This window comes from Trachemys scripta, chromosome 9 (genome assembly GCF_013100865.1).
Source record: "Trachemys scripta elegans isolate TJP31775 chromosome 9, CAS_Tse_1.0, whole genome shotgun sequence".
NCBI lineage: Eukaryota > Metazoa > Chordata > Testudines > Emydidae > Trachemys > Trachemys scripta.
Window position 1 is genome coordinate 45,699,107 of NC_048306.1, and position 22,887 is coordinate 45,721,993.

Sequence of the window (22,887 nt, forward strand, 5' to 3'; positions counted from 1 at the left end):
GCAAGAGGGCGGGGTTGGTCCCACCTTCTGCAGAGAGGGGATGCAGGGGGGGTTGGCTTGGCTCCGCAAAGCTCCCCAGGGGCTCCCTGTGGAGTGAGGCGGAGTAGGGGTGTGGTATCCCAACCTCTCGCGTAACAGCCCCAGATCCTTGCAGCCCAGCTCATCGGTCCTGAAAGCCCATCGTGGGCCCAGGGCGCAAGTCCTCGCCCCTCCGAGCTACAGCACCGTGACACAGTAACACAGGCAGCCCATGGGCATAGTGCTGGGCAAGCCCCACAAACCAGGGGCACGCCTCATCTGGGACAAGGGCTAGCTCCCCAAATGTGCCAGCATGGTCAGCAGCACATCCAGCCCTCCCTGCTTCACCTCACAGCCTTCATTAGTGTGTATCCATTCACAGAGTTCAAGCGTAGGCTAGTGGCCTCCCAGTGACATAAAAATGGTCCAAAGAGGCTACCAGCTCCCAATACATCAAAACAAGAGGGTAGCACACAACAAAGTTTCAGAGTGGTATCTGGGTTAGTCTGTATCACCAAAAACAAAAACTCCATTGAGGGTGCAGGTTTTGCAAAGTGAATGCCGCACAGCCCGTGTCTTGGTCCAGCCACCATTGAAGGGCTCTGATTAATGCCAGCAGAAGTATGACGACTTTGTCTAGCGGGTGATGACCTGGTATGTATACCAATGCCAGTCATAATTGGAGAGGCTGCAGCCTGAGTCATTTATGCTGCACCACATAAGTGCAAGAGGCCATGTGCCCCAGGAGCTTCAGGCAGCACCTTGCCATGATGGTGAGTACACTTTCAGGCCATTTATGAGAGCTGCAATGTCCCTGAAACGGTTCTCTGGCAGGGAGACCCTTGCCTGATTTGAGTCAAGAACCGCTCTTATAAAGTCTATCCTCTGAATGGGCATGAAGGTGTGTGACAGAGCAGGGAGCGGGGCAGATTGACCTGGGAATGTCGTCTAGTTTTACTGGGACTGTCTGCATGGGGGATGGGAGAGCAGGGGATGTCTTTAGGTGAGGGATGGTACCTGAGCCTGTAAACTGAGCGGGGGGTGGGGGGGGTTGGGCCAGGTGACACCTTTGTGGGGGAAACTGGACAAAGAGAGGGAGGAGCCGGGGGGGAGGGGAGTGAGTCGGCTGGGTTTTTTTTTCAGTTTTGGGCTGGCTGGGAAGAGGCAGGGAACCCCAAGCCAGGGGTCTAACTCCTTGCCCCCAGAGGGACCCAGATGGGGGGTCCTGGTTGTACCTACAAGCCCTGTTTTGGACTGTGTTCCTGTCGTCTAATAAACCTTCTGTTCTACTGGCTGGCTGAGAGTCATGATGAGTCGCAGGAAGTGAGGGTGCAGGGCCCTGACTCCCCCACGCTCCATGACAAGGTGGACTTGTGTTTGTTGTCCAGGAGACCCAGGTTCCTGAAAGTGGACTGTACGAAGTCTATGTGCCCTTCCACTAGTTCTTTGGACTGACCCCTGACCAACCAGTCGTCCAGGTATGGGAAGACCTTCACTCCCCATTTCCTGACGGAGGTTGCTACCACCGCCATGCGTTTCATGAATACTTTCAGGACTGTCGGCAGGCCAAAAGGCAGCAATGTGAACTGATAGTGATTCTGGTTTACCACAAATCGAAGGTATTTTCTGTGGCCTGGGAAGATGGCTATGTGAATGTACACATTCTTCAAGGTGAGGGCGGCATACCAGTCCCCTGGATCTAAGGAAGGAACAATCGAGGCTAAGGAGACCATGCGGAACTTCAGCTTCTTCATGAACTTGTTGAGGTTCTGAAGGTCTAGGATGGGTTTGAAATCCCCATTGGACTTTGGGATCAGGAAGTAGTGGGAGTAAAACCCTTGGCCTCTTAGCTTCATGGGAACCTCCTCCACTGCCCCCACCCTTAGGATTGACTGCACCTCCTGGGTCAGGAGATCTTTGTGAGAAGGGTCCCTGAAGAGGGACAGGGAGGGGAAGTGGGAAGGAGGGGAAGAAATAAACTGCAGGATATATCCCACTTCTACCATATGAAGAACCCATCGGTCGGAAGTGCTGTTGGCCCATGCCCAGTAAAAGCTGGACAAACGGTCCACAAACATAGAGGTGACATCAGTAGTGAAAGTAAGATAAAAGACTTACCAGGCCCCTGAAAGGGGCAGGGCCTTGGGCAGAAGGGGTAGGGCTGAGGGTCAGCGTCCCTCAGCTAGCCCTTCCGTGCTGCCCGGCCCATGCTGGGTGGGGCTCTGGCAGTGATTTAAAGGGCCCAGGGCCCACTTTCACCTCTGGGTGACATCCAGGTTATGGACTGGTGCACTGTCCTTGGGCGCACCTTCAAAAGTTTTGCTTATTGCCCGTTAGTTGTCTCGTGGGCGCAGACATTGAGGCTGGTGAGGAGTAAGGGTTCTGTCTCTTTCTGAAGCCTTTATTCCTTTGTCGACCAAAGTCTTGTTTCTGTTGGTGCTGCGGTGGGTAAAAATGGCGCATGAGCTGAGGTTTGTAATGCTTCCGGGATGGGGCTGGAGGGGAGGGGAGGGGCTGGAGTGTGAAGGCCCAACGACTTCAGCGTCACCCTCGAATCTTTTAGACTATGAAGCTGGGCATCCGTTTGTTCTGAGAAGAGGCACTGTCCCTCGAATGGTAGGTCCTGTACTTTCTGTTGGACCTCATGGGATAGGCCAGACGACTGAAGTCAGGAGCTTCATCTCGTTACCTCACCTATGGCCATCGCCTGGGCTGCCGCATCCACGACATCTAAGACCACCTGGAGGGATGCCTTGGCTATGGCCTTGCCTTCGTTTGCAATGGCAGCAAACTCTGATCTAGAGTCTGATGGTAGGAGCTTCTTAAACTTCTGCATGGCTGACCAGGAATTAAAGTCATACCCACTGAACAGCGCCTGGTGGTTCTTAACTGGAGAACCCCCGTGGAGTATATTTTCTTCTCTAAAAGGTCCAGTTTCCTGGCCTATTTTGCCTTGGGTGACGGTCCCTGTTCCCCTTGCCTTTCCCTCTTGTTGGCTGCAGCAACAACCAGGGAACCCGATGTGGGATGAGTGTACAGGTATTCGTATACCTTGTGGAGTACAAAGTATTTCTTCTCCACTTGTTTAGCTCTACCAAGGCCAAGGCTGACTCTACTGGGAGGTTGAGGTTCTGAACCATCTGACGCAAGAGCTCCGGGTGAGCCTTGTAATAATCTTGCATCGGGGCTATGGTCATACTTGCTACTGCCTCATCAGGCAAAGATGATGAAGAGGCTTGTACAGTTACCGGACTGTAGGCTTATTTTCAGGTTTTTGTTTTGTTATGTGAATCCTTATGCTATAATGGGTTAATGTTATGATGTTTGTGTGCTGCTTATGCACATTTATGGTTTTGGATGCCATCTTGTTGGCATCACCATATTGAATAGGGCTAAACAACAGCCCTTCTCTACAGAACTTTTGCGTCATAGAGGTTATATATATATATATAAGGATGCTGTCCCCAGCAATGGTGGCTGTCTGCCATAGAGGCAGCCTGTGAACCCGCCACTTTGCGCACTCTTCGAGAGTCAACATCATCAGCATCACTCACTTGCAAACCATCCAGGAGGATCCTGAGCGTGTCCTGAGCTATACCATCTGCTCCATTTCAGCCAGGTTCCGTGTTCCTCCTGCAAACTCCATCTTAAGGCAGTGGAAGGTCCGGAGCCCAACAGCCGCTGCAGGGACTAGGATCACGGTCAACTGTCCGCTGTCCACTTGCCAATCATCGCCATCACCCTGCAAGTATAAAAAGGACTCTAATTAGGGATACCCATAGTTTCCTAAGGATTAAGTTAGGAGCCGGGCTTCAGACCCAACCGGTTCCAATGACTGTGCTGTTTTACTCTGTTTATTGTTTCTCCCCCTTAACTGTGTTCACTTCCTCCCCAAAAATAACACTTTGTTTGCACCTTAAACTTGGGTCAAGTTTTACTTACCTGGGGTCCTAGGTGGGGTGTGAGGGATTTTATTTTACCAGGTGATAGATATTGGATGCTGGGGCCAAATCGCAATCTTCTCATTTAGTTTAACTTTTGTCATAACTTCTTCAGTACAACAGGACCTTTTACGTCCTCCGGTGCCAGCGGATCACCCATAAGTGTGACCTGAGAGTCTCGGACTTCTGCCCTGGGAAAGGAACCCCTCTCCGACCGGGACGGCAAAGGTCCCCTCGTCTCTGAGGCTGTTGAGTGTGAGTGTGGGAGCCCTGGGCCATGTGAGTCGTCCAAAGGGTTCACATCAGCCACTGGCTAGGAGGCCATGCTGCCGGAATGAGCCCCGGGGCCATGGCAGTAGAGCACGTATGGTCCGCCCGGAGTCTGCTCCCTCACAAGATGTATGACTCCACCTGTGATTCGGAGTCTGAGGACCTGCTCCTAAGCGATCATGGGGTGCTGTGCTCTTTGGTGCTGAATAATGGTGCCGAAAAGGAGAGCGATGCCACTGTGGGAGCAGTGTCGTGATGGGGAGTGGGGTGGCGATTGTAGAATCATAGAAGATTAGGGCTGGAAGAGACCTCAGGTGGTCATCTAGTCCAACCCCCTGCTCAAAGCAGGACCAATACCAACTAAATCATCTCAGCCAGGGCTTTGTCAAGCCGGGCCTTAAAAACCTCTAAGGATGGAGATTCCACCGCCTCCCTAGGTAACCCATTCCAGTGCTTCACCACCCTACTAGTGAAATAGTATTGCCTAATATCCAACCTAGACCTCCCCCACTGCAACTTGAGACCATTACCCCTTGTTCTGTCATCTGCCACCACTGAGAACAGCCGAGCTCCATCCTCTTTGGAACCTCCCTTCAGGTAGTTGAAGGCTGCTATCAAAACCCCCTCACTCTTCTCTTCTGCAGACTAAATAACCCCAGTTCCCTCAGTCTCTCCTCGTAAGTCATGTGCCCCAGCCCCCTGATCGTTTTTGTTGCCCTCCGCTGGACTCTCTCCAATTTGTCCACATCCCTTCTGTAGTGGGGGGCCCAAAACGGGACACAATACAGATGTGGCCTCACCAGTGCCGAATAGAGGGGAATAATCACTTCCCTCGATCTGCTGGCAAAGCTCCTACTAATTCAGCCCAATATGCCGTTGGCCATCTTGGCAACAAGGGCACACTGCTGACTCATATCCAGCTTCTCATCCACTGTAATCCCCAGGACCTTTTCTGCAGAACTGCTGCTTAGCCAGTCGGTCCCCAGCCTGTAGCAGTGCATGGTATTCTTCCTTCCTAAGTGCAGGACTCTGCACTTGTCCTTGTTGAACCTCATCAGATTTCTTTTGGCCCAATCCTCCAATTTGTCTAGGTCACTCTGGACACTATCTCTACCCTCCAGCTTATCTACTGCTTCCCCCAGCTTAGTGTCATTCGTGAACTTGCTGAGGGTGCAATCCATCCCTTCATCAAGATCATTAATAAAGATGTTGAACAAAACCGGCCCCAGGACCGACCCCTGGGGCACTCCACTTGATACCGGCTGCCAACTAGGCATGCTGGGGAGCGGTGCCACGATTCAGAGTGGTGGCAGGACCATGAGCTGTGCCGCAATTGTGACTGATGCTGGGAGTGTCTACAGTTGAGGTAAGGAGTGATGCGGCTGTGGCGAACACGACCACAGTGTTGAGCCTCTCGAAGATGAGCGAGACTGAGGGCGGTGCCTCACCATCATTGCTGGCTTGCCCAAGAATGGTGCTTGTCTTCTTGGAACCAGACCCTGCGGAGCCTGAGCTGTCCCTTGTGGGCCGCAGCCCAGGGGAGAGAGCGGTGCTGGGAGGGTCAGAAGACTCTGCACCTCCTCACATGTCTCTGGCATCGATGGTGCTCCTAGGGTCATGTCCCCCTCGTGGCTCACCCTATGAGGGAAGTCCATTGGCACCAGACTTGACAGGTCCTCCGCTGGGGCTGGAGTCAATGGCCCCAGTTGAGTTGTGACCGATTCAGAGTGGCCCGATGCGGGTCTTTCTCATGGGGGAACGCCCCCAGTCTGATTTTTTTGTCCTCTTCTTTGGCACCAGAGATGGACAGTGGTGCCGTGCTGTCGGCGCTGCCTTCTTGGGTTCCAGAGAGGTGTGTCGGTGCCAGGAGATGGTTGGTACTGGGGAACCCAGGCCACTCTGGGTTTCTCTAATAGATGCCAATGTGCTCCTTGTCAAAGAAGTCCTCAGTGCCGGGTCAGGTTGTCGCTCCAAAGAGGGACACAGCACCGCCTCCATGAGGAGGAATTTCAGCTAACCGTCTCTCGCCTTTTTAGTTTTAGGTTTGAAATTCTTAAAAATCTGGCACTTTTCTTGGATGTGACCATCTCCCAGGCACTTCAAATAACTGTCATGGGGATCACTTATTGGCATGTGTTTGCGGCACGCCACACACTGTTTGAAGCCCTGGGACTGAGGCATGCCCTGGAGACCGGTCAGGCTAGCCCCGCAGGGCAGGAGCTTACAAGTATTCTAACTATTATCTACCTTACTAACTTATTCTAACTAACTATTTACACTTATTTACAGTTTATTTGTAGGAAGAAGATCACTACAGGGTATTGCTTGCTGAGCAAGAGATAAGAGCGGAAAGAAGGAACTGAGGAGGCAACGGGCAGATGCCTATATACTGGACCATGGAGGCGCCACTCTAGAGTCAACCTGATGGATACCACTAGGAGAAAAATGTCCTGCAACGGTGCAGGCGATGCGCACACTCCTCTGTTGGAATGGACATGAGCAAGCACTCAAAGAAGAATCATAAGTAACATCAGTCATTTTGCCAGTATCCCAGAGGGACCTCTAGAGAGCAGCTTTTCTCATTAGCCAGAGAGAGTCAGTTCCAAACCTTTAGTAGTCATAAACCTGCCTTATATCATCTCATTTCCTGTTTGCAGAACTCAGCTCTCATTCCTAACTGCCATGGATCCCTTCCTTCTAGCTTTCCATCCTTTTTCCTGTTTCAAGGCATGTCAGCCAAATCAATCTCCTTTGCACTCCTAGCACTGAGGAGGAAAAGAATAATGGCTCTCGGCCAGACTGTAAACCCCCTATTCACAAGAGTGACCTAATTCCAATGGGACTACTCATATGAGTAAGGCCAAGTCTACACCTAAAAATTAGCTTGACCTAGCTACATCATTCAGGGCTGTGAAAAATGTTGCACTCTGTGCAATGTAGTGAGGTCCATCTAATCCACACTGTAGAAGCAATTAAGTGAATGGAAGGATTCTTTCACCTCTCAGAGAGGTGCTGGTTCCAGGACCCCTTGCAACCCTGTCTACTTTAAGCACTGGCTGTCTGCAGGTAATGCTGAACGGAGTTCTCAAGAGAGTGGTATCTGCTATTTGGCTGGGGATAGTGGGCAGCCCTCTCTTCACAGTGAGCAGTGCAAGGCTGATTAGGTTTGCTGCACTTGGGCAGGAAATTCTGGGACATTGGGCCAAATGGCTGAAGTGGCTGGGTAGGTTTTATAGATTGGCTGGAGGGAGAAACATTCAGGGAGGTTTCTTCGGCCTGGGATTTCTCGGTGATACAGCAACCTGCAATGGAAACAAGATTGTTTCTTTGTTTCTTTTAGCCTGCTCATTGGAAGGACTTGGCTATGCTGAATGCAGCTTGTGCTGACCACGGGGGGGCCAGAGATCTGCCCACAGGCTTCCTCAGCTTGTCTTCCCAAATGCTAGAATTGCTGCTGTGAACAAATGTGGTTTCCATGCTGGCCATCACATGTGGTAACTTGACCTAGTTTTAAGGTACTATAAATACAAATAGATAAAAAGACTAACTGAGAGAGAAGGGGTGGGATGGGGAGGGGCAGGAGAGCAATTATAACATTAAAGACCAAGTTTTCAAAACCACACACACAAATTTCAGGGCACTCAAAGTTGCAAGCAATACATTGGGCACCCAGAGAGCTGGTGTGGCTGATATTGCAGGCTCCTGGATAGCTTCAGCGCACCCAGATTTCAGAGCTGGGAAGTTTTAAATAATACATTTCTGTGCTGAGTGAGTTTCCACCACAGTCAGTGCAGAAATCAGGCTTCACTCAGTGTTTAGACTTTCTCTGAGATTTATCTTTAATTTTTTTGATCTCGATGGGGTTTTCATTGGATCTGAAGAGCAGGAGCCAGTGCTGATATTGACCAGTGCAGTTTACAGAATGAGTGGGGACAACATCCTTGCACCACAGAGAGACAGATAATGACAGGATGCAACTGTGGGGACTCTATTATAGAGGGAGGGGTGGCACTGGGCAATGCTATTGCAGAGAGAGAGAGAGAGCACTCCATTGAACCTATCACAGAGACAGGTCAGCATTTGATACCAGCACCCTATAGTACAGAAAGGCAAGTCAGGGTATGGCACTGTTAGCCATACACCCCAGAGAGCGATGGGTGGGGTATGGCAGCAGGGAGATCAGACAAGTCATGACTGGTGACACTATCACTGAGTGTCAGGTTCAGGGTAGGCACGAAGGAATCAAATGCAACATATTGCTCATGGACTTCTAGTGTGTTGGCAACACTTGGATCTGTCCTCTCGTTCCATCGTTTTGAGCTCTGTTCTCAAGAGCATCGGAATCCAGCACTCATGACCTTTGCTCCCACCAGTGATCTCACAGTAACCAACAAGCGGAAAGGGGCTAAAAGCAGAGGCTTTGTCCATTTCAGAGAATGCAGAGCACTCTGAGCTGGCAGTGCTGCTGGGGTTTCCTACTGCTGTGTGAGCAGGTTAGGAGCTGACTCACTCTTCAGAGCCACAATCCCCATACCCCAGTCTCCGTTTTATGCTTCCTGCCCCTTCAGACCTCATGTATACGCACCACAGCTCTGACGGTGATGCATCAATTCTCTGAAATGTCAAGGATCGGCTGGAGAGGGGGCCCATGGCACCAATCAGATGTCATAGACCAGGCCTGATGGGAACATGAGGGGAAGGGGGGGGAGAGAATCATCCAACTAGCACAACAGAAATGCAGTGTGTTAGCAGTGAACAAACCTAGACTCTGTGCTCAAAGCGGAGGGGGCCCAGAGAGTGGGTTGACCTTACACATCCTGATAGTGGGCGGGGGAGGGCGGCCTAGACAGTGCTGGTGTTAGCCCATTGGTGGCCCTAAGCAGGAATATTCAGGGGGATCCTCCACAACACATGCTAATAATTAATACCCTGTTTCCCCGAAAATAAGACAGTGTCTTATATTAATTTTTGCTCCCAAAGATGCGCTAGGTCTTATTTTCAGGGGATGTCTTATTTTTCAGAAATGAAAAATGCCTTATTATCGGTGGATGCCTTATTATCGGGGAGGTCTTATTATCGGGGGGATGCCTTATATTACAACGAGAGGCAAAACTGTAAGTAGGCCTTATTTTCGGAGGATGTCTTATTTTCGGGGAAACAGGGTAGCAGGGCCCCTTGAGCTGCTCAGGACCCAAAGCAATTGCTTAGTCTACTTATGCCTAGCACTGGCACTGAGCTTAAAGCTTTACCAGCTGAGGTTCTGGCCTCACTATTTCTCTTACTCGTTTTACTTTAATTTGTGATTACTTTCATGGAGTCACTCCCATGTGAATTATTTCATTTCAAAGCAGATTGCAGAAACTGTAGCAGCTGCCTGTCTTTCCTTCCCGCTCAGCAGTAAGAGAAATCTCACACCATCTTTGTCTGGGTGCTGGTGCATGTTGTTAAGGCGAGACTTACAGAGGGTATGGTGCAAGAGCTCTGCACTTGCAGTGGGAGGCTGTGCAGTCCAGTGGTTAAAGTAGGGATCTGAGAGTCGAGACACTTTGGATTCAATTCTTCATTACCCTGCACCTGGGTTATAAAAAATCCAAATGGTAGCAATTTATATCCACTTTTCATAGGTGTAAGTGACTGTAAGAGGTAAAGGATGATGGCAAATCAGATCCATAGGTTCTATGCCTGAGTCTGCCACAGACTTCCTGGTGACTTACCCTCTTGCTGTCTCAGTTTCACCAGGTTTTAAATAGGGATAGCACCACCGAGGGAGGCTTATGTGAGGTTTCATTACTTGCCGTCCCTAGTGTGCTTGAAGCTGTTCCTGTGGCAGGTGAGAGGCTGTGGAAAGCTTGTTTTTTTCCGCCCCTGCTTTCGCTTTCCTTCCCTGTACAGCGATTAGCATCTGCGTGGGTGAACTCAACCTTTGTTCATGAGCTAGAATCCAGCAAAGTGGAAATTGTATGAAGGGGAATTTGCTTATTTTCATATTGAATTTCCTCTTGAGTCTGGAGGGTTCCAGAGCATCATTGGCTCATGAGGCCAGCTGGGCCCCAGAGCTTCTCCACAGTAGATTCTGCACTAGCAGCAGACCCTGTGTCCTGGCAACTGGGACCCCTTAAATACAGGCACTGAGACTTGATAGGGACGAATTTAATCTAGGTGTTTTATTGATCCCCGTGGCACTGACTAACTGTCCCCAATCATGCACTGGGCTGAGTATAAAACCTGGCATGGGTTCTCTGAGGTGTAGCATGTTGTGCTTCAAAGCAGCACCTTGGAACCCCCATATTCACTACTGCCATATAATTATGATCTGTTTGGTACAAAGTATGCCTTGAGGTATTATTTTAAAAGGCTTGATCTGTTGAACATTAATATCCTGTTGGATAGTATGTGCTATCATTGTATGGGAAGTTATGCAGTTTTGCTGTGTGTGTGTGTGTTACTGCAATATGTTGTAAGGTTGGGAACACCCACAACCAGCCTTTCAGCTGCAACAATGAAGGAGCCAGACTTGCTGATGGCCCATGAAAGGAATACACACTTCCAGGAACCATATTCAAAAGAGACTTCTCAGAGATAGCACTTAGACCAGGAGTTGCAAAGGTGTTTTCTCCAGGTATTGAAATTAGGAAGGGTGTTCAAATATACAAGGTGGGGTGAAGGCCAAAGAGGGATGAGACCATGAGGGTGAAGGTGGGCTGTATGGCACCATAATAATAACTGAAAAATGTTTCACAACCATTTTATTAGATTCAATCATGTTTTAAAATCATCACAAATATTAAAGTTGGCTACTCAAGCCTTCTATGAATCACTACATCTACATCCTTATTGGTTTCTTGTTGTAATGTTGCACAACTCTGTTAATGAACTACTTTAGGGTTACCATACGTCCGGATTTTCCCAGACATGCCCGGCTTTTTGGGCCTCAAATCCCCGTCCGGGGGGAAATCCTAAAAAGCCGAACATGTCCGGGAAAATAGGGAGGGGCCGGCGCTGCTGGGTGCTGGGCCGGGGGCCGGGCCGGGGGTGCTCGGCTGAGGGCTGGTCCGGAGGTGCGGGGCTGGGGGCTGGCCTGGGGGTGCGGGGCCGGGTCGGGGGCCGGAGGTGCTTGGCTGGGGCCGGCACCCCAGGAGCCGAGCCAGGCTGGAGACGCTGGGGCCGGGGCCGGCCGCCAGAGGGAGCCGCTCGGTTGGGGGGGCCAGACTGGGCCGCGCCTCCTCCCCCAACCCCCCCCAGCTTACCTGCTGTCTGCTTCAGGCTTCCCGCGAATCAAATGTTCGCGGGAAGCAGGGGAGGGGGCGGAGACTTTGGGGAAGGGGTGGAGTTGGGGCGGGGGCACGCGCGGGGCTGGGGGCGGGGCCCCGTGGAGAGTCCTCTTTTTGGACACGCAAAATATGGTAACCCTAAACTACTTGAATGCAGTGCATTCATCTTTGGTGGCTTCTTGTGTGTCCAGTACTTCCAGTCCTTCATATGCTCATAATCAGGCAGAAGGCAACTTCTTTCAGAACACAAAATTATATTCAATGAGGAAAAAGAACAATCAAGTATAGCTGTTGTGACTGGGAGTAGCAAGAGATGAATTCCTACTTCTTTCATCCCAGGAAACAGCACAAATATTGGGTCAAACCACTAGTGATAATAAAGAAGAAGTTGAAGTCAAATCTTCGTTTGTTTGCCATATGATATTCCACTCTGTGTTCAAATTCTCTATTCTGTCCTGACCACATAGCAGCCCCATTGCTGGTAGTGTCTCACTCCATTCAACTGTCAGTGTGTCATAAAACAGGCATCAGTAAAAGCTACATAGAGGTTGAATAGAATCCAGAAGACGCTGTTGTAGCATTGTAAGAATCAAGTCTGTGTACTTTTTCAGCTGGGCGTGGATGTCAGGGGATGGATCACTCAATGATTGCCTGTTCTGTTCATTCCCTCTGAAGTACCTGGCATTGGCCACTCTCAGCAGACAGGATACTGGCTTAGATGGACCATTGGTCTGACCCAATTTGCCCGTTCTTTAATTATAATATAATAAAAAATGTTTAGTACAGAAGCTCCCCAAAATAATGACTTCTCAAGATAGCGATGATGTGAAATAACAACTTGGCAAATAATGCATTTTAAAAATCTTGGCCTACTAGGAAATGTATATTTATATAAGTTTCCCAGTCACAAATCTAGCATTCTGGAGCAAAGTCACTAATATGTAGTCCAACAAACAAATGTTCCTTTAATGTGCCCCTCCCTTTCTCCTCCACTGCACCCCACTCATAATTGTCGTCTTTGGTCAGTGGAGACGCAAAGTACAGAGGAGTTTTCATGTGAGTTCACCTCCCAACTTAAAGGGTGGGGGAGAGAAGACACCTTGCTTGTTCCTCCAGCCACTCACCACTTGCTCCAGCCCCTGGCTCTGGCTGCTGTTGTTTGTCATGCCACCGCTCAATTGCCAATGGCCTGCATCATCACCTTCTGCTGCCACCTGCCACTGTGACCTCTGCAAGTCAGTCTCTTGAGGTTCCACCCAGCTCTCAGTGATTTCACCTCTCAGCTGGGAAACCTCACTGCTAGTACAGGCTGGGCCAGCAATGTCTTCTACAGAAACACTGTCTAGCAGCTGGTCTAAGCGCTTATACCTGATTATCAGTGATTTCAGCTCTAGTGGTCACTTACAAAGACAAAATACTCTCTATGGCGCTTAATCAGCTCTATCTTTAAATGGCGGAGGGTTGGGGGGGAAGGTACATGTCAAATAGTGCCTGTGACTCTTAGGTGGAGCCCATGTTCCCAAGCAAAACACTTGTCCCCCACCCTATCTCTCTCTCTTTCTCTGTCCACTGGGATCTGGCATGCAACCCCCCCATGCTTAGCAACTGCAGTTCAATTGCGGGTGACTAATTTGTAATGAAAGAGGTGCCAGAGCTTAAGCAAGTTTTTTACTTTCATAACGGATGTGGCAAGACCAGAGGTCCTGGGGCAATAAACTGCCAAGCCTAGAGATGCCAGGGCTCAACCCTGACAAGCCCTGGCACAAATTAAGCCCTGAGGGTGACCCCCTCAATCAGGACAGGCTAAGCACAGTTCTGCTGCCCTTTACTCAGACATAAGGATAACATTTCATTACCCCTGCAATCAACAGATTTAAAATTTTAGTTAAGGCTACTGTTAAAATTATATAATACACAGGTTGAGAAAAGAGTGTCTGTATATCTGGGTATAGTGCTTAGATTATCCACAAATACAAAGTTTGTTTAAAAACTCATAAGATACTGTGACATAGTTCCTCTTCTATCTTGGTGGGTCCTGCGCTTATTGGTAGATTTTCTTGCCTCAGAGATTCACCATGTGGGTTGAGGAACAGCCCAGAGACCTTCCCCTCTAGAAGAACCCACAGTCCAGGTCAATTGGGAGGTTTGGGGGGAACCCGGGCCCGCCCTCTACTCCGGGTTCCAGCCCAGGGTCCTGTGGACTGCAGCTGTCTATAGTGCCTCCTGTAACAGCTGCATGACAACTACAACTCCCTGGGCTACTTCCCCATGGCCTCCTCCAAACACCTTCCTTATTTTCACCACAGGACCTTCCTCCTGGTGTCTGATAATGCTTATGCTCCTCAGTCCTCACTCTCAGCTCCTTGCACATCTTGCTCCCAGCTCCTCACACTCACACCACAAACTGAAGTGAGCTCCTTTTAAAACTCAGGGGCCCTGATTGCCTGCCTTAATTGATTCTAGCAGCTTCTTCTTAATTGGCTCCAGATGTCCTAATTAGCCTGCCTGCCTTCACTGGTTCTAGCAGGTTCCTGATTACTCTAGTGCAGCCCCTGCTCTGGTCACTCAGGGAACAGAAAACTACTCATCCAGTGACCAGCATATTTGCCCTCTACCAGACTCCTGTACCCCACTGATCTGGATCTGTCACAATACATATAGTACATAATCTGCAATAACCTAAATTTAGATAAATTTAACAATACAGTTTAGATATTAGAATCCGAATACTTGGGTACATCACTTATACAGAAAGTTAGTTGTTGAAAGCAAATATAGGAATGAGTGTAAATTGTCCCTCAGTAATTGAGCATTTAGGATGGGTTGTCCCTTAGTAGATATAATCCATCAGAGAAGTATTTCTGTTACTTTCTAATTTTGCTTCTCATTGGCACTCCAGCTCATCTCTCCTGGTATTGCCGATGTCCAGTGATGTGTTTTATGGAGATGTCCCTCGATCACCTGATGGCATCCGACACCATGAGTTGCCGCATCAGCCAAGCGTAACGTTGCAGATTCTGCATTCTCGCAACACTCACTCATTACTGGGGCTTCATGTGCCCAGGGCTCCAACGATCAGCGTGCGTGTCTGCACCTGGTAACTCTTAGCTCTCAAGATGTCGGCCAGAGAGGCGTACTTCTCCACCTTTTGAGCTCAAGCCTCGTTGAAGGTTGGGGTCCGCTTCTCAAAGGGCACTGTGACGTCCATCATCATGATCTTCTTCTGGCCCTCGTTGGTGATGACGATGTCTGGTCACAGTCGGCTGTCGGACCTTCACGGCCATCTTCCTTACGGGTTGCAGGATGGTTCTGACTAGGCAATGTTGGATTGCATTATGTTACAGCTACCAGGCTCTGGAATGGGGCTTGCAGCTACACGGGACATGGGGTAGCATCTCTTTGGCATAGCTGCACTTCCTGCATTGCTTGTCCCAATTCCCATGGCAGACGGCTTCGTTCAGTGGCATGCAGTTGAGCCGGGCCCTGTGAATGAACCTCCAGTCGGCAAAGTGGGTGAAGCTGCCCCCGGGGAGGAAGTGATTGCTGGCGTCCCACTTGCACATCACCTCGAACGCCTTGCCCTGATCCGGCTTCTGTTTCAGGTTTTCCACGTACTGGCAGCAGTTGGCATCCTTCGAGGTCCTCTCCAGCATGGTTCTAGCTCTTGGAGTGATGATTGTGTGCTTTGCATTCTTTACCTGTGGCACCAGGATTCCCAGCTCCTGGCATTCCTCGCACCACGTCCAGTGACAGCCAATACGATTCTCCAGTCATTACTAAAGTGTTTTGTAATCCAACACCAGCCAAAATTGATCACTTGGGTAACACAACTCTGTCTGCTGGATACAGTCTGGTCCTGAAGCCTTTCCCCCTCCACCCTCCCCTCCGTTGGCTTATCACTAGCTGTCAGGAAAGAGCTTCTTCAGATCTTGCTTGCAAATCATAATTTGAAATTATTAGGTTGGCCAACATTGCCAAAATGAATGCCCAGATATTGTCATAAAAAACAACAGTTGTGTGAGGAAGCTAGTGTTCATACTTTGTAACCCTATTATGCTTTCTCGGGTACTAGTATTTTCTCATATACTGTATATCCTTTTAAAGTGTGTATTAATATTTCAATTTCAATTCAAATTTCCAATCAATGATTACATTGCCAACATTGCATGTAACTAGTTGACCACTGGGGGGATGATGGGGAAATTCAGGGGAGGTGTAGGGAAATCCCTGGGTGGCCAAACCATGGCTCGCGAGGTGCATGTGGCTCTTCTACAGTTAAAGTGTGGCTTGCAGAGCCTCCTATCCCCCCTCCACCTACCAGCCTTACGGGGAGAGGGGGAAAGAGCATGGAACCAGTGTTCCCTCAAATTTTTTCCATCCATGTGCGGAATGAATTTTGTTATGTGCAGCACCAATATCGAGGTAATATGCGGATGTGCGCCATCACCTCTGTGCTTTCATGGCAGCCCTTATCCCACCAAGAGCTCACAACGTCCTACTGCTAGTACCTAGCTGAGTCTTAGGGAAGGTCTGTCTTCAGGTGACATCTGCAGAACCTATCTGTTCATTCCTACAGCCTCCTTCCACAAGGATCAGTACATGCTTCGCAAACTATACATATAAATGCACCACTGAAATGCAGTCACCTCTTGGGAGGAAAGTCAGCAGACAGCTAGCCCAACAGCACAGAGTGCACTGTACAGTAGTTTGGAAAGATAAAGGGAATTTTGGATAGGAAGAATTTTTTCCTCTTATGCAAAAAGCTTGAGATATTTAATGTTCAGATGGCTTCATCTGTAAAGGTCTCATCTGAATGTAAAATATACTACCACAATATTAGAAATCAAAGTAACTGTTTCTTTTTAAATCAGGACACCAAGACTCAAAATAATTAAAAAAAACCCCACTCAAATTCCCCTTACTACCATCTTCTTGTATTAACAGTACAAAGCACTTTAAAGTCCTATAGACTATTCAACCTTCATGTTGTTTATATTTTTACACTGGATCAGCTTGGACAATTAAAGTAGCACACTGAAGTTCACCTTTAGATTCTCATGCACACATACAATATTCCAATGTCTGGGTTATTACAGTGAAACACATAGTTCTGTAAATTTACATAGCACTTTGCAAACAGATGGGCCCAGGCAAACTTTGGCGTGACATGAAGTTCTCCCACTTCTTTCTATTAGGCCACTCATATGAGTAACAGCTACATGAGTAACACTTTGCAGGATCAGGCCCCTAGATAAACCACATGTCCTCCTGCCCATTGAAAGCTTTGCAAACACTGCTAGGGGAGGTTTAAATCCACAACAGGGAATTGTTGTCATTGGAAATCAGACAAAAACAGTCACAAAAACATTACCATTAGTCCTAGTTTTGGTAATTTCCTTTTAAAACACAAATCAAAAAGCCAACAATATTTAGTGATTTTCATTTATAAATCTCACAGTGTTTTACAGAGGAAGGTCAATATAATTATTCCCATCTGGAAAATGGGGAAACTGAGGCACAGTGTGGAGTGAGGGGGTGGTACAGAATAAAGCTCCCCAAGTCCCCATTACCACAACCCCACCTCAGCCCACTGCCCCCCCCCCACACACACACATTCTCTACGCTCACCTGTGTGTGCGCCTGCATGGCCAGAGCACGGCCCTTGATGGCCTCTTGTGCAGCCATGCGGGCACGCACCTTAGAGGGAACACAGCTTGGAACCTCTGCCTTGCAGCAGGGTGGTAGGATAGGGGTTTCTGCCGAGCAGGGATGCGGGGGGGGGGGGGGTCTCAGGGCTTCAGCCCTGTGTGGCATACCTGCTGGGGCTTGGGGCTTCAGCAGGAGTGGGGCTGAAGCCTCAACCTCTGGCAGGTGTGCCCTAGCTCTCGAACTTCTGAAGATTGTAGTATGCAGCTTGGTGAATCAGTAAGTTTGGCTACCCCTGACATAAACAATGGAGACTGCTTGACTCATATCATAGCAAAGAGTGTTTCCAGAAGCTGGAAGAAACTATAAAAGAGGGGAATTCAACACCTGGAAACATGTCTGGAGGAAACGATTGAACTGGGGAGGTGGTTCCAGGCTGAAGGAGAGTCCCAGCCTGTGTATGGAAGATCTGTAACCTGCTTGTACTATCTATCAGGGTGAGACACTGCTTGATTCAAATCCTGTCTAGTTTATAGAACTCAGATTGCAATTTTATTTTATTTCTTAGGTATCCAACTTTGATCTGTATGCTTACTTCTTATAATCGCTTAAAATCTATCTTTCTGTAGTTAATAAATCTGTTTTATGTTTTACCTAAAACAATGTGTTTTGGCTGAAGATTTGGGAATCTGCTCAGGAACAAGAGCTGGTGCATTGTCCTCGCTACATTGAGGGAAGGGCGGACTGGGTTATAAACAACTTTGTACCTGAAAAGAGGCAACTAAGAGGGGATATTATAGAGGTCTATAAAATCTTGACTGGTGTGGAGAAAGTGAATAAGGAAGTGTTATTTACTCCTTCACATAACATAAGAACACAGGCTCACCCAATGAAATTAATAGGCAGCTGGTTTAAAACAAACAAAAAGAAGTACTTTTTCACACAATGCACAGTCAACCTTTGGAACTTTTTGCAGGGGATGTTGTGAAGGCCAAAACTATAACAGGGTTCAAAACAGAACTAGATAAGTTCCTGGAGAATAGGTCCATTAATGGCTATTAGTCAGGTTAGACAGGGATGGAATACAATGCTCTGAGTGTCCCCAGCCTCTATTTGCCAGAAGCTGAGAGTGGACGACAGGGGATGGATCACACAATGAGTGCCTGTTCTCGTCATTCCCTCTGAAGTACCTGGCATTGGCCATTGTCAGAAGAGAGGATACTGGCCTAGATGGATCATTGGTCTGACCCAATTTGACCTTTCTTATGTTCTTATGTAAAAATTAATGATAGCATAATAATAAAAATGTTTAGTACAGAAACTCCCCAAGATAGCGACAATATGAGATAATGACCTTGGCAAATAATGCATTTTTAAAATCTTGGACTAATAGGAAATGTACATTCATACAAGTTTTCAGTCACAAATCTAGCATTCTGGAGCAAAGTTACTAAAACTCAGTCCAACAAATAAATGCTCCTTTAATGTGTCCCTCCCTTTTCCCTTCACTGCACCCCACTCAGAGTTGTTCTCCTTGTTCAGTGAAGACCCAGAGAAGGCACCTTGCTTGTTCTTTCAGCCACTGACAACTCACTCTGGACGCTGTTTTTTGTCATGCCACTGTTCACTCCACTGCTCCATCGCTGATGGCCTGTGCCATCAACTTCTGCTGCCACCTAGCACTGTGACCTCTGCGTGTTGGGATCTTGTGGTTCCACCCAGCTCTCAGTGATTTCAGATCTCAGTGTGGGAACCTAACTTCTAGCGCAGGCTGGACAGTCTCTTTCACAGAAATACTGTCCTGCAGCAGGTGTCAGCACTTAGACCTGATTACGCTGGTCTACAATTTTTGAGAAGTCGTCTGCTTCAGAGATAAAATGTGCTATTTATTATGTATTTTGATGTGCTGAATTCAAATATGACAATTAAAACAACTGATTGGCTACTGTTTCTAAGATATTTAAGTTTTTACATTTTATGTCTATGTATATTGTGTAGATAGTAGAGTTTTAATCATAAATTGTAAACCTAGGTCTTTTCATGTGTTTATGGTTGCTTTACATGATAATATTTCACCTGTCCTGTTTATGTAACACTTTAAAAATCAGCAAAAGGGTTATATAAATAAAAAATTTTATGAAACAAAAGGCAAAAAACTATTATGTACATAGTTTAGTCCTATTCAGTGTCTACTCGGCGCTTCTTGGCTTGTCTCTTGTATTCATTAAATGGAGCATCTCTTGTCACTGTCCAACAATAGTCTGCAAGCATTGATGGGCTCCATTTGCCCTGATAGCGTTTCTCCATTGTTGCAATGTCCTGGTGAAATCGCTCGCCGTGCTCGTCGCTCACTGCTCCGCAGTTCGGTGGGAAAAAATCTAGACAAGAGTGCAAAAAATGTACGTTTAGTGACATGCTGCAACCAAGGCTTTTGTATGCCTTGAGGAGGTTTTCCACCAACAACCTGTAGTTGTCTGCCTTGTTGTTTCTGAGAAAATTTATTACCACTAACTGGAAGGCTTTCCATGCCGTCTTTTCCTTGCCACGCAGTGCATGGTCAAATGCATCATCTCAAAGAAGTTCACGAATCTGAGGACCAACAAAGACACCTTCCTTTATCTTAGCTTCACTTAACCTTGGAAATTTTCCACAGAGGTACTTGAAAGCTGCTTGTGTTTTGTCAATGGCCTTGACAAAGTTTTTCATCAGACCCAGCTTGATGTGTAAGGGTGGTAACAAAATCTTCCTTGATTCAACAATTGGTGGATGCTGAACACTTTTCCTCCCAGGCTCCAATGACTGTCAGAGTGGCCAATCTTTCTTGATGTAGTGGGAATCTCTTGCACGACTATCCCATTCACAGAGAAAATAGCAGTACTTTGTGTATCCAGTCTGTAGACCAAGCAAGAGAGCAACAACCTTCAAATCGCCAAAAAGCTGCCACTGATGTTGGTCATAGTTTATGCACCTCAAAAGTTGTTTCATGTAGTCATAGGTTTCCTTCATATGGACTGCATGACCAACTGGAATTGAGGGCAAAACATTGCCATTATGCAGTAAAACAGCTTTAAGACTCGTCTTCGATGAATCAATGAACAGTCTCCACTCATCTGGATCGTGAACGATGTTGAGGGCTGCCATCACACTATCGATGTTGTTGCAGGCTACAAGATCACCTTCCATGAAGAAGAATGGGACAAGATCCTTTTGACGGTCACGGAACATGGAAACCCTAACATCACCTGCCAGGAGATTCCACTGCTGTAGTCTGGAGCCCAACAGCTCTGCCTTACTCTTGGGTAGTTCCAAATCCCTGACAAGGTCATGTGTTATGAGGTGTGGTTCAGAGGAGGAGGATGGGAGAAAATGTGGGTCCTGTGACATTGATGGTTCAGGACCAGAAGTTTCATCCTTTTCCTCTTCCTCGTCCGACTTAAGTGAGAATGATTCTGGTGCATCAGGAACCGGCAGTCCTTCTCTGTGGGGTACTGGGCGTATAGCTGATGGAATGTTTGGATAATGCACAGTCCACTTTTTCTTCTTTGACACACCTTTCCCAACTGGAGGCACCATGCAGAAGTAACAATTGCTGGTATGATCTGCTGGCTCTCTCCAAATTATTGGCACTGCAAAAGGCATAGATTTCCTTTTCCTGTTCAACCACGGACGAAGATTTGTTGCACAAGTGTTGCAGCAGATGTGTGGGGCCCACCTCTTATCCTGATCTCCAATTTTGCAGCCAAAATAAAGGTGATAGGCTTTCTTAACCATAGTGGTTATACTGCGCTTTTGTGATGCAAAAGTCACTTCACCACAAACATAGCAGAAGTTATCTGCACTGTTCACACAAGTACGAGGCATCTCTGCTCACTTTGGCTAAACAGAAATATGTCCCTTTGCAAAATCAAACACTGACAAATAAGAGAGCATGACACTGTATGATTTCTAGAGCTGATATAGGGCAATTTGTTCAGCAGAGTGATGTAAGCTTCGTTATGATGGCATCATCCGTAACTTCTAGGAATAAAATGATGCAGTTCATATCATGTATGACGCAATACCAGCTTCAGATTGCATCATTCATTGTTTTGCCTAAAAAGCAAGTACTGTCCCAGTCATAGATTTATTCATAGATCCAGTCAAAGATGTAGTTTAGTCATTTCTGGTTTAAATTGAGATCCCTTCTCTTTATAACTCACTTATCCTCTGCCATTCCCAAGTCAAGGGTCGTATATACTGACCCAATAGCATATCTTGAAAACTAGAGCCAATCAACAATTTTAAGAATCATTTTCGTTCTGAGTGACCCAGAATTAGTAAAGTTTGACTACATTTATTTCAGAAGCATTTTGGCTGTAGAGCAGTGTTATCAGGGATTTCAGCTGTAGTGGTTACATAAAAAAAACAAAATACTCTCTATGGAGCATAATCAGCTAAATATTTAAATAGGGGAGGGGGGCAAGTCAAATAGTGCCTGTGACTCTTAGGCAGAGCCCACACCACCAAGCAAAACACCTGTCCCCCATCCTCTCTCTCTCTCTACTGGGATCTGGCATGCAAATCCCCTGCTTAGCGAGTGCAGTTCAGTTGAGGGTGACCAGTGCTTAATTTGTAATGAAAGAGGTGCCAGAGCTCAAGCAAGTTTTTTACATTCATCACTGCTGTAGCAAGATCAGAGGTCCTGGGGCTATGAACTGCAAAGCCTAGATGTGCCGGGGCTCAGACTTGGCAAAAATTAAGCAATGAAGGTGACCCCCTCAGTCGAGTCAGGCAAAGTAAAGACCTTCTGCCCTTTATTCATACAATAAGTTTTACCACCCCCTGCATTCAGTACTAAAGTGATTTCTGACACACCACCAGCCAAAATTGATCACATGGGCAGCACAGTTCTATCTGCCGGATACCTAGGTACCTAGGATAACTAGATGTGTTCATGTAAATACATTCTGGTCCTGAACTCTCCCCCCACCCCACCCCCAATTCCTGGCTGATCACTAGCTGTCAGGGGAAAGCTTATTCAGACCTTGGTTGCAAATCATAATTTGAAATTATAAGTTTGGCCAACATCATCGAAACGAATGTGCCAACATTATGATAAAAAACAGTGAGGAAGCTAGTCTTTGTTCATTCTTTTCAAACCTATTATGATTTTTCAGGTATGTATTTTATCATATACTGAACATGCTTTTAAAGTGTGTATTAATGTTTTGATTTCAATTCAGATTTCGAACTGACTAAACTGGCAACACTGCAATGTAACTAGCTGACCACCGGGGGGAGGGGGCGGTGATGGAAAATCCATGAGGTGGTGTGTGTGTAGGGAAATCCCTGGAGATGGTGTCTGCACCTGAGAGAAGCAGAGATAGGAACAATGAGCAGTCACTGCACAGACCCAGAGGGATCATCAGCAGGTGGATCTCATCACAACAGACTGGTGTCCATTCAGAGAGTGGAACTGGACCAGGCTGTGACAAGGGTGTTCCCAAGATGTTACAGCAGGGTGCACTACAGTTGCATCAGCAGAAAAAAGGTCCCAATCTCATGAAGTGCTGAGCACCTCTTGCCAGGTTCAGAGTGTCCTCAACTCCCTTTGATATCAATAGCTGACTAGTGCTCAGAAATAAAGAGTTAGCTCAACTCAGCTAACCTGATTTACATCAGCGGAGGTTCTGCCCCATAGAGCAAAATCCACCCTAATAGTGCTGGGGCCTGCTGAATGTAGCAGCTACTTACTGGCATGT

General features: G+C 47.5%; 1 protein-coding gene and 1 long non-coding RNA gene across 10 annotated transcripts in view; one reads left to right on the plus strand and one right to left on the minus strand.

Moving 5' to 3' along the window:
- Window positions 1-5: 5 nt before the first annotated feature.
- LOC117883039 lies at window positions 6-9,304 on the plus strand. Of its 4 annotated transcripts, none has more exons than XR_004647167.1 (4): window positions 6-791; window positions 4,075-4,214; window positions 6,519-7,723; window positions 9,251-9,304. It is a non-coding gene; the product is annotated as an uncharacterized LOC117883039 (long non-coding RNA). The 4 variants fall into 4 exon arrangements; XR_004647166.1 differs by having other exon boundaries at window positions 6,519-7,744; window positions 9,251-9,274; XR_004647169.1 differs by lacking the exon at window positions 9,251-9,304 and having other exon boundaries at window positions 6,519-7,295; window positions 7,570-7,744.
- The window catches only part of TMLHE (trimethyllysine hydroxylase, epsilon), a 79,770-nt gene continuing 60,457 nt past the window's right edge, over window positions 3,575-22,887 (minus strand). For all 6 annotated transcript variants that reach the window (XM_034781965.1, XM_034781970.1, XM_034781966.1 and 3 more), the window contains one exon: window positions 3,575-3,760. In XM_034781965.1, coding sequence (XP_034637856.1) covers window positions 3,611-3,760 — 150 coding nt within the window. In that variant the 3' untranslated portion in view covers window positions 3,575-3,610. The remainder of the gene's footprint in view (window positions 3,761-22,887) is intronic.